A 12,079-nucleotide genomic window follows, 5' to 3' on the forward strand; every position below is an offset into this window, starting at 1 on the left:
ATATTTTACTGTGTTGTGTATGCTATATGTTCCTCCTGATTAGGAGATTCTTATGGAGACTTCAAATTCTATTTAATAATAGTCCAATCTGATGACAAGAAAGTTCATTAGAAAACAATTTATTATGAACCCACTATTACTGGCTTGGCTCCAAGTGATTAAACAGCTGATAGAAGGGTATGTCATTTAATCCTGGAGCAGTTACAGGGCTTATGTTATAGCACAGGAAATTTCCCAACGGGCTCCAAGTGGCTTATCCATCAAATTTCACTAGCTCTTGGGGGCACAAAATTCAGCTGCTTTAACACATTTTATGGTGATTTTATAATTTATACAATTAATGGAATGATGTTTTAAGCAATTTCTACTAAGTTGTTTGAGCTACTTCAGGATGGTTTTTCCAGGATAATTATACGAGCTTTTCTCCACAACAATTGCCACTGTTTCAGTGCATTTGCAAATTTTTGTGATAATTCTCATAATATATGGTCTTTGACATTATTTTGACTCTGGAAGATAACCAAACAACGGTATCTTCTATTTCTAGTTCCCAGTCAAAACTTGCATATTCTCTCCAAAACATGCATATACCAGGACTCAATTAATTAAACAAGATTGTGAACCATAATCATTCAAATTAGTTTTCAAAAGATTGCACATATATAAATATAAATATAAATATAAATATAAATATATATAACTATATATATATATATATATATATATATATGGATGGGGTAGCATCTAGTCGCTGGAATATTCTTAAGGGTTTCTTTGTAATGCTTAATCTACTTTTTTGTCTCTCTTGCTGTAATTAGTAATAAATTTGCTTTTTTTCATTATAGTTCACTTTTGGTGTTTTTTAATAGTAAGGGTTTCATTCTCATTCCTAATTGCATAACTAACTTTCGGGGGACTATTATCAGGCCTGGATAAAGGCCTTGGAGAGAAGGATGAGAGAGAACTTTTTTGAAGCATTTGGAAAGGTCATTGTAGTGTCTGCTTTGGTTGGTGGCTTGGAAACTTATGCTTTGCTCCTTTCATTGGGAAAATGTAACCTCTTAACGCGCTACCACATACATTCGGGGGTCAGTAAGAAAGAACAAAAATTACCCTTTTTTGAGACATTGATCCAACTGTAAAATGCTGAGAGATAGACATTAGACAAGACTTTATTGAGTAGAAGCAAGTGAAAAAACATTTAGAAAATATGCTTTGAATATGAAATCAATGGGCATGCTGCGCGCGTGCGTTTTTTATTTGGGGAATATCAGTAGAGTCATGGTGCAGAAAGAGGGAGACTTCCTTCAAGGAATGATGAAAACATGGTGAGTGCACGTTCCGGTTGATCTCTTGGAACCATGAGCCCTGCTCCTCTAACTGTAGCTAACGTCAACCCTTCATATGCAACTACATACCCTCCAACCTGTTGCCATGCAAAGTTTATAATATTTCATGTCACTAATCCGGTGAAGAAGATATAGGGATAACACCTCTTCGAGCTGTTGCTTTTATTTCTAAATTTAGTTTTTATTTTCCTTACTCAAAAATAAAATAAAAATTTGTTGTTCTGCTGTGAGGAATAATTTTACTTTAGAAAGCTTATGAATTCACATGCCTTTGGCTAACCCGTCATAGTTATTTTCTTTTTGTTCCAATTTTTAGAGCATGGTTTTTCTCGTCTCAATTGCATATGCCTCTGCAGTGAATACACTGTAAAAGAGTTCCAATGCTGGAATCTTAATCTCCATGAATACATTAGACCCAGTGGTTCTGAGTTAGATGATAGCATGGCTTCAATTTTTTGTAAAACTTCATACACTAGTCTTTGAACAAAAGGACATGTGACGTGTCTACAGATGCATGGTTTTCTGTATCAGCTCAAGCTAGCTCATATAAAAAACTACTGTTCGAATCAAAATTCGTGGAGTTGAACTAACTTGTGGTAGTTATTGTCATTTTTTGGGGCACACTGTTATGATGTGGAGGGAGGGGATCAAAAGAAAGCAAGAAAGAGGAAAATTGAGTCAGTGATATTATATTACTACCTCGTTATTGATGTTCCAAGGATGCCAAGCAGTCTTGATAGGAAGATTGAGGCTGTCTATTGAATACCTGGATGATGTAATTGGCACTTGAGCATCTAGATCTCCGCTGCAAAGGTAATATCCGATTGTTAAAACATTTGTTGACTCATTTCTGAACTCTGCCCTAATATTGTCAATAAATTACCAAATGATAACATTCTTCTTCATTGTATTTAGATTAGATGATATGTTTAGTAGTCATAATTTATTTAAGTTTATCATACCTATATATCCACACTCTCATGCCATCCCTCATGAGGTTCTTAATGATGGGTAGGATAGTTGTTGGACTATCAATCCATTTCGTGATTTTTCCGCTGCTCAATCATACATTAGAATATATGTAAGTCATATTCGTATAATTATATCTCAAAATTGGGACATGCTCGAACTGGTGAGTACCTGCAGCCGCTCCATGTTATCTTATTTGTGTGGAGTGCCATTTGCACCTCTGGAGTGTTCAAATAAGACTCGACGTAGAAGTCTGAACAAGGATCATTATCATGGACCTATTTAAAAGAAATATCTTAGACTAATTGGACCTTGTAGGTGTTAATAAAAAGCTATACGAACGTCTTGCAGCTCAAGATTCTAGAATCAAAACTTACTGATGTTAGTATTGGTTTCTAAGAGGAAGACAAATTTAAGATTGCAACTACTTTAAGAAAGTACTAAATGTATCGAAATCTTGGAACACTTACAGAACCGGTTGAGCCTTTCTTCGATGAAGGTTTAAGGCAAAGTGGAGCATAAATATTGAGGGTATCAATGTGTCCCCTCTCATTTGAGGCCTTTTTTGTATAGTACATACATTCATCTGAATATACTTCTCCTGCAAAATCACAATATTGATGGATGGCTTCAATGGTTTGATCTGAGATCAAGGCATGTGTCCACCAATGATCAAAGATCCCTTTGATGTTCGTATAATCATCAATCCATGCATTTCCGATCTGCATACATATCATCCTAGTTAGGACTGATAAGACAATAATTACTTTTGCCTTTCATATGTAAATTTTTAAGCAAAGAAGATGTCTATTCAAACTTTTTATGAACATACAGCAATGCCTTTGAGATTAATGACAGTTTGTTGCGTGTATTTGTTGTTGAGCATAATGGTATACGCAAGCTGAGGCACATAATGACCAGCATAGCTCTCTCCTGTAATGTAAAAATCTCGGGATTTGTATTGTGGGAACCTTTCAAGCCAGTTGACAAGAAAGGTATAGGCATCAGCTGCGGTAGTTTTATCTCCGGAGCGGTTATAATCAGATCGTGTATTTGAATAAGAAAAGCCTACCCCTGCTGGTGATTCCAAGAATATTACATTTGCCACTGCCATTGATCACAGAAACAGTGAGTGTGATTTTCTAATATTTTAGAACAAATTATGAATTCGGAGTCTATGCTAGATAAGAAAATTCTCCTTACCGTTGTTCCATGCATAGTCATTGCGGAACAATGTTTTGCCATCACTATTTACTCTGAAGGGCCCTAGTTCAGTCATTGCTCCATACCCAAATGAAGAACATCCAGGTCCTGTTATCCCAGGTATCATCCATTGACAAAGCTATCAGATTATGAAACTCTACTTCCTTCAACATATGCATATATTAGTATTCCTCTTTAAAAGACTCGAAAAAGGCTCATGCCAACGGAGTTGGAAATATGTGTTAGACAGATGAAATCTACGATGCTTTTACATGATAATGATGTTCACATCATGTAAAATATGTTACCATAGTATACAGTAAATATAGTTGCTGACAAAGTTAAATTATGCATTTTGACATAACTGCATGATGAAAGGGACAATGATGATAGAATGTCATTAAAGCCTAATACCTCCATTTAACCACAAAACCAATGGCTTGGTCGAAGAGTTTTGTGGGGACTCAGCAAAGTAATAAAAGAGTGCTCTGCCCGCTTGTGGATCTACTGTGACATAGCCTGCATACTGCTCAAAATCCACACCAATTGGTTGCCCCGGCAACGCATAAATCTTGTCCAATTGCATCAAGCCTTCTTGAGGGCCAATGTACACATTGGAGTAGTTTTTTGCGGCATGTAACTCTTGCCAAGGATGTGCAAGAGAACGATAGTATGATCTTTTGGATTCCAGAAATTTGTATAGCGTCTCACCCTGGTTGGCTTCGCAACATATAAGAAAAGCTGCAAGGCAGGAATAGCATAGTAGCCATGTAGAGAGTTTAAGGGTTAGCTTCATCATCTTGATGCCCTCTTACCATGGCACTGCGCTTCATAATTCTATTTATAACAACATAGTATGGCAATAACAAAGTTATTTGATTTGTCTTTTGGTTCTTCAGGGATTTTTTAAAGGTCAAGTAGTTCAACAATGTGCTGGTGACAATCAACACTCAATGAGACATTGACCAGCTGGCCTGGTATTCAAAAATGTACCTTGGTTTCTTAACAATGTAGTATTTGTCGGATGCTTATTGCTTTGGAAGTATTTAATTACTTTCTCTTCTTTTGTATCTGCCGGACCTGATTACAAGAAAATCACCAGCTTGTGCTGATTAGAAACAAAAAATATTGAAAATTTTCTTAGGATTGTTCGACTGCGATCGATTCTTAATCAATTGTAGTATGTGAAGTGGACAAAAGATGGCAGAACAATAACGCCCGAGGTTTTACAAGAAGTCCTAAAACACAAGTTCTGGCTTCTGAGTAACTTCTGGTTTAAGAGGGACCAATTTTAACCACAACTTTTGTTATATATATATACCATAATAGTATTCCTTGGGTCTGGTGTAAACATTGTGCTTCTTTAGGTCAATTTTGACTCGCAGATGTTGAAACGAGATGAACTTTTCCTGTATGTGAATGTGCATGTATACGTAATATCATCCTACTTCCTCCTCGAAACTTATAGGCCATTGATGAATCTTACAGCTGTTGGGAGTTCAAGTAGCAAGATATGAATTAGTTAGCAGTTTAGACGATGTGGGTGAAGAGTTTGAAACTCTATTTGCGCAAAATACCCATGATTTGGCTATGTCAAGGCAAGATGGCATGCAAAAGGAGTTGTAGGGCTGAAAGTTTTGGATACCCTTGTTCTAGTTAAATTGGGCTGGATCGATATTTTTTGACCCATTACCAATAGTTTTTATTGTTGATGATTAAAGAACCACCCAATGCAACATGCCCTTTGGAGTTTGGAGTTTCAACAGATGAGTGGGCATAAGCTTCGGGCCATCAGAACAGTTCGTATCAAGCTTACGATAGATGAAATTGGGTTGAAACCCATGTGGGTGAAATAGGGCTCCTAACCACATCTCGAAAGTGGGCAAACTTATGTAACAAGGAAATACTCTTTGTTGGTTCGAACTCTCGACCTTAACGTCATCCATTTTAAGTCTACAAAAAAGTGTGGTTGTAGTTAGTTTGGCTGTAACTAGTTGTAATTATAGGCTTACAACCCAAATCCCTCCAAATAATGTTTTTATTTTTTGTGTTATTAGAATTTAGTGTTTAATGTTTAGGATTTTGGGGTTACGGTTAAGGATTTATGGTTTAATGTAGTAGTTAGGATTTAGGGTTTAGAATTTGGAGTTTAGGATTTAGGTTTAAGATTTAAGATTTTTTTTTTTGAAAACCTTCTATATTCAACATTAGAATGATCAAAATACTCAATAACACCAAAAAAAAAACACTAAAAAATGATTTATGAGTGATTTTAACTAAAAAAATAATAAACGAAGATATTGAACTAGCTTGAGAATCCGGTACGAGGACATGAGCGGAGCCCAATCTGTACTATAGCCTTGTAGGTTTCGTTTATTTGTTAATAAGCTGGGCCAGAACTTGGAGAAGCCCAGTTAGCCCGTTCGCAAAGACATGAGATTGCCCGTTGGCGATTCCTTTTATTCTTCATATGTAATTTTGGCGACCGAGGATTCGAGTGCAAATCACGCCTTATGGCGTGGATAACTCGGAAATAAGACTGATTCATTCTCTTGACTTCAGTTTTTGAAATTTGAAAAGATTGAAACGCTGAAAGAAGAAAACCCTAGTTTCAGTGATATCTTCTTGGTTGCGTCAAGCTACTAGAATGTCTGTCCGTTGGCGTGTTAGTCTCCGAGTGACCAAAGCTTTCTTATCAGTGTTAAGGGAGTACCTCCGGTTCCAAGCTCACGAGGTGCAAAACAAACCAGGTATGGCTTCGGCAAGTTAATTATTAAGCGTTTCAATTGCATCCCTAATTGCATATATAAATTTTGGTAGATTTGATAAGGTCATCGTTAGTTTGGAAACCTATGCTCTGCTCTTTTAACTCGAGTGCCGCCACATACTCCTATCAATTGTGAAGAAAAGATGTTACTATTTTAAAACAGTGATTAAATGCAATAGATTGACAACTGAGAAGGCTTAAGTGGAGTAGAAGAAATAAGTGAGAAAAAACATTCAGAAAATCCATCGTGAGCACAACTTTATTTTCCCTCTTGCTGTAATTAGTGCTTAATGTTCTTTTTTTTATTATAGTTCAATTTTGGTGTTTTTTAATAGTAAGGGGTTCATTTTCATTCCTAATTCCATAACTAACTTCTGGAGGGACAATTATCAGCCTGGATAAGGGCCCTGGAGAAGAATGAGGGAGAATTTTTTTGAAGCATTTGGTGAGGTCATTGTAATGTCTGCTTTGGTTGATGGCTTAGAAACTTATGCTTTGTCCCTTTCACTGGGAAAATATAACCTCTTCATATGCTACCATATACGTCGAGGTTCAGTAACAAAGAAAAAACACTATCCTTTTCGAGACATTGATCCAACTGTAAAATGCTAATAGATTGACATTAGACGAGACTTTATTGAGTAGAAGCAAGTGAAAAAACATTCAGGAAATATGCTTTGAATATGAAGTCAATGGGCCCGCTGCGCGCGTGCATTTTTATTTGTGGAATATCAGTAGAGTCATGGTGCAGAAGGAGGGAGACTTCCTTCAAGGAATGATGAAAACATGGTGAGTGCACGTTCCGGTTGATCTCTTGGAACCATGTGCCCTGCTCCTCTAACTGTAGCTAATGTCAACCCTTCATATGCAACTACATACCCTCCAACCTGTTGCCATGCAAAGTTTATAATATTTGATGTCACTAATTCAGTGAAGAAGATACAAGGATAACACCTCTTTTAACTGTTGCTTTTATTTCTCAAGAAAAAAAAACCCGGATGTTCTGCTATGAGGTATAATTTTACTTTAAAGCTTATGAATTTACGTGTCTTTGGCTAACCAGTCATAGTTATTTTCTTTTTGTTCCAATTTTCAGAACATTGTTTTCCTCCTCTCAGTTGCATATGCTCCGCAGAGCATGCACTGTGAAAGAGTTCCAATGCTGGAATCTTAACCTCCATAAATACATTAGACCCAGTGGTTCTAAGTTACATGATAGCATGGCTTCAATTTTTTGTAAAACTTCATACACTAGTATTTGAACAAAAGGACATGTGATTTATCTACTGATGCAAGGTTTGCTGAATCAGTTCAAGCTGGCTCGTATAAAAAAAACTACTGTTAGAATCAAATTTCATGGAGTTGAACTAGTTTGTGGTAGTTAGTGACATTTTGTGGGGCACACCGTTCTGATGTGGAGGGAGGAGGATCAAAAAAAGCAAGAAAGAAGAAAATTGAGTCGGTGATATTATATTTCTACCTCGTTATTGATGTTCCATGGATGCCAAGCAGTCTTGATAGGAAGATTGAGGCTGTCTATTGAATACCTGGATGATGTAATTGGCACTCGAGCATCTAGATCTCCGCTGCAAAGGTAATATCCGATTGTTAAAATATTTGTTGACTCATTTCTCAACTCATCCCTAATATTGTCAATAAATTACCAAATGATAACATTCTTCTTCATTGTATTTAGATTAGATGATATGTGTAGTAGCCAGAATATATTTAAGTCTTCAATGAAGAGTAGGTAAAATTTCTCTAGTCCAAATTTGATTATGCTGAAGTTTCTCATACCTGTATATCCACACTCTCATGCCATCCCTCATGAGGTTCTTGATGATGGGTAGGATAGTTGTTGGGCTATCAATCCATTTCATGATTTTTCGGCTGCTCAATCATACATTAGAATATATGTTAAGTCATATTCGTAGAATTATATCTCAAAACTGGGACATGCTCGGGCTGGTGAGTACCTGCAGCCGCTCCATATTATCTTATTTGTATGGAGTGCCATTTGCACCTCTGGAGTGTTCAAATAAGACTCGACGTAGAAGTCTGAACAAGGATCATTATCATGGACCTATTTAAAAGAGATATCTTAGACTAATTGGACTTGTAGGTGTTAATAAAAAGCTACGAACATCTTCCAGCTCAGGATTCTAGAATCAAAACTTGCTGATGTTAGTATTGGTTGCTAAGAGGAAGACAAATTTTGCAAATGAGGCTTCGAAACCAGTATTAATAACACATCATGTATGAAACTATGGGATGTCATAGGAAGCATGTAATTTTAATGCACCATGTGTTATGTATTTGGAGTGGTAAGATTGCAACTACTTTAAGAAAGTACTAAATGTATCGAAATTTTGGAACACTTACAGAACCGGTTGAGCCTTTCTTCGATGAAGGTTTAAGGCAAAGTGGAGCATAGATATTGTAAATATCAATGTCTCCCGTCTCATTTGAGGCCTTTTCTGTATAGTACATACATTCATTTGAATATACTTCTTTCGCAAAATCACAATACTGGTGGATGGCTTCAATGGTTTGATCTGAGATCAAGGCATGTGTCCACCAATGATCAAAGAGCCCCTTGCTGTCCGTATCATCAACAATCCATGCATTTCCAATCTGCGTACATATCATCTTAGTTAGGACTGATAAGACAATAATTACTTTTGCCTTTCGTATGTAAATTTTTAAGCAAAGAAGACGTCTATTCAAACTTTTTATGAACTTACAGCAATGCCTTTGACATTAATGACAGTTCGTTGTGTGTTTTTGTTGTTGAGCAGAATGGTATACGCAAGCTGAGGCACATAATGACCAGCGTAGCTTTCTCCTGTTATGTAAAAATCTCGGGTTTTGTATTATAGGAACCTTTCAAGCCAGTTGACAAGAAAGGTGTAGGCATCATATGCGGTACTTTTATCTCCGGTGTTGTTATAATCAGATGGTGTATTTGAATAAGAAAAGCCTACCCCTGCTGGTGATTCCAAGAATATTACATTTGCCACTGCCATTGATCACGCAATCAGTGAGTTTGATTTTCTAATATTGTAGAAACAAATTACGAACACGAAGTTTATGCTAGATAAGAAAATTCTCCTTACCATTGTTCCATGCATAGTCGTTGCGGAACAATGTTTTGCCGTCACTGTTTACTCTGAAGGGCCCTAGTTCAGTCATTGCTCCAAGCCCAAATGAAGAACATCCAGGTCCTGTTATCCCAGGTATCATCCATTGACGAAGCTATCAGATTATGAAACTCTACTTCCTTTCAACATATGCATATATTAGTATTCCTGTTTAAAAGACTCGAAAAAGGCTCATGCCAATGGAGTTGGAAAATATGATGAAATATACGATGCTTTTACATGATAATGATGTTCACATCATGTAAACTCTGCGGATCATAGTATATAGTAAATATAGTTGCTGAGAAAGTTCAATTATGCATTTTGACATAACTGCATGATGATAGAATGTCATTAAAGCCTATTACCTCCATTTAACCACAAAACCAATGGCTTCGTCGAAGAGTTTTGTGGGGACTCAGCAAAGTAATAAAAAAGTGATCTGCCTGCTTGTGGATCTACTGTGACATAGCCTGCATACTGCTCAAAATCCACACCAATTGGTTGCCCAGGCAACGCATAAATCTTGTCCAATTGCATCAAGCCTTCTTGAGGGCCAATGTACACATTGGAGTAGTTTTTTGCGGCATGTAACTCTTGCCAAGGATGTGCAAGAGGAGGATATTATGATCTTTTGGATTCCAGAAATTTGTATAGCGTCTCATCCTGGTTGGCTTCACAACATATAAGAAAAGCTGCAAGGCAGGAATAGCAGAGTAGCCATGTTGAAAGTTTAAGGGTTAGCTTCATCATCTTGTTGCCCTCTTATCATGGCATTGCACTTCATAATTCTATTTATAACAACATAGTATGGCAATAACAAAGTTATTTGACTTGTCTTTTGGTTCTTCAGGGATTTTTTAAAGGCCAAGTAGTTCAGCAATGTGTTGGTGACAATCAACAATCAATGAGACATTGACCAGCTTGCCAAGTATTAAAAAATTTACCTTGGTTTCTTAACAATGTAGTATTTGCCGGATGTTTATTTCTTTGGAAGTATTTAATTACTTTTTCTTCTTTTGTCTTTGCCGGACCTGATCACAAGAAAATTCTCTTAGGATTGTTCTACGACGATCGATTCTTAGTGAATTGTAGTATGTGAAGCGGACAAAAGATGGAAGAACAATAACGCCCGAGGTTTTACAAGAAACCCTAAAACACAAGTTCTGGCTTCTGGGTACATTTTGGTTTATGAGGGACCAATTGTAACCGCAACTTTTGTTATATATATATACCATAATAGTATTCCTTAGGTCTGGTGTAAACATTATGCTTCTTTAGGTCAATTTTGACTCGCAGACGTTGAAACAAGATGAACTTTTCTTGTATGCGAATGTGCATATATATATATACACACACACACACGTAATATCATCTTACTTCCTCCTCGAAACTTGTAGGCCATTGATGAATCTTACACTTGTTGGGAGTTCAAGTAGCAAGCTATGAATTGGTTAGCAGTTTAGACGATGTGGGTGAAGAGTTTGAAACTCAATTTGCGCAAAATACCTTGGATTTGGCCATGGCGTGCACAAGGAATTGTAGGGGCTGGCTCATGTAACAAGGAAATACTCTTAGTTGGTTCAAACTCTCGATCTTAGCGTCATCCATCTTTAGTCCAGAAATAAACAACTGAGTTATTACTCCATGGTTGCCATTAACAATACGATGTCCACAATAGTGCTTGAGCTACGGACATTGGTGTGTTTTGAATAGATTTATCTGTGGTGTGTTTTTAATAGATTTGTCTGGTTCAATTTATTTTGCACTCATAAATAGGATGACCAGAATGTCTATAGAACACCCGTTCAAGTTACTACTTGTCAAATTGGGCTTGCCATCCAATTTCTTTTGTAGCAAATGTCATATAATTTTGACCTATTTTTTTAATCCTCTATTTTTTGAAACTGTAAAATTATACAATCAAAATATTAGCATTATATGACGTAGATGGACTTTTTAATGTCTATGTTTTTGTTTGAAACAATAACATAATCATGAACAATAACATTACACGAGCAAAACGAGACAACTTCTGGTCTCCCTTTTCGGTGGCCATTTTGGACAGAATGTGACTGAGTATTGTGCGTCTCGATGAGGGGAGTCTAACGACGATAGTGATGTAACGAACCGTCGATATTTTCCAATGAATTATATATAGCGAGGATAGTGATGTAATTGACATTTTCATGGGTACTTATGTGTCCATGTGTTTTTTGAGTGGACCTAGATGTCCAAAAGTCTTCTTAAAAGTACCAGTCTGAAATGTTTCTAATAAAAAAAGGGTCAGTGATTGGTTGTTTTCAGCCAACCCAACAAACTAGGAAACTGAGTCTGCAGTGATAAACGAAGTTATTGAACAAGCTTGAGATTTTTTTTTGACTGGGAAAGCCCTAGTCCAATGGTTATTTTATGATCTCTGAGCCAGTTTTAAATTAGACCGGATTATCACAGCTCGAACTATGTGATAGGCGTTTTAGATCAAGTCGATACCCGTGCGGTGGGTAAATGCTTAAAAAAAATAAATATAAAAGTTTGAGAAAAGGACATATCTGATTATCTGCAATGAGTGGAGCCCAATCTATTTTAGGTTCCGTTTATTTATTAGTAAGTAGGGCTAGAACTTGGAGAAGCCCAGTTAGACCTGGCTC

The 12,079-nt window shown here is 36.7% G+C and overlaps 1 protein-coding gene and 1 pseudogene across 1 annotated transcript; both read right to left on the reverse strand.

Annotated features, from left to right (window-relative positions):
• Positions 1–1,199: 1,199 nt before the first annotated feature.
• On the reverse strand, positions 1,200–6,069 carry LOC120010969 (serine carboxypeptidase 1-like). The gene is made up of 12 exons (XM_038861943.1): positions 5,965–6,069; positions 5,714–5,716; positions 4,843–4,930; positions 4,576–4,629; positions 3,936–4,262; positions 3,522–3,629; positions 3,151–3,425; positions 2,789–3,040; positions 2,490–2,596; positions 2,312–2,404; positions 2,049–2,154; positions 1,200–1,426 (listed from the first exon to the last, which is right to left on the reverse strand). Exons 1-12 carry the CDS (start codon positions 6,067–6,069, stop codon positions 1,280–1,282), a joined length of 1,665 nt encoding a protein of 554 aa, XP_038717871.1. The 3' UTR covers positions 1,200–1,279.
• Positions 6,070–7,007: 938 nt separating this feature from the next.
• LOC120010974 lies at positions 7,008–10,181 on the reverse strand (annotated as a pseudogene).
• Positions 10,182–12,079: the final 1,898 nt, after the last annotated feature.

The sequence above is a fragment of the Tripterygium wilfordii genome, chromosome 2, assembly GCF_013401445.1.
Source record: "Tripterygium wilfordii isolate XIE 37 chromosome 2, ASM1340144v1, whole genome shotgun sequence".
NCBI lineage: Eukaryota > Viridiplantae > Streptophyta > Magnoliopsida > Celastrales > Celastraceae > Tripterygium > Tripterygium wilfordii.

What these genes read in the sequence shown, in the direction of transcription:
- LOC120010969 (XM_038861943.1), bottom strand. Translation starts at nt 6,069, where the DNA reads ATGAATCAGTCTTATTTCCGAGTTATCCACGCCATAAGGCGTGATTTG. An exon ending in CAGATACAAAAGAAGAGAAA is followed by an intron (nt 4,263 to 4,575) that starts GTAATTAAATAC and finishes CCTGCCTTGCAG; the next exon opens with CTTTTCTTATATGTTGCGAA. An exon ending in CTTGGAACATCAATAACGAG is followed by an intron (nt 1,427 to 2,048) that starts GTAGTAATATAA and finishes GCATGGCAACAG; the next exon opens with GTTGGAGGGTATGTAGTTGC.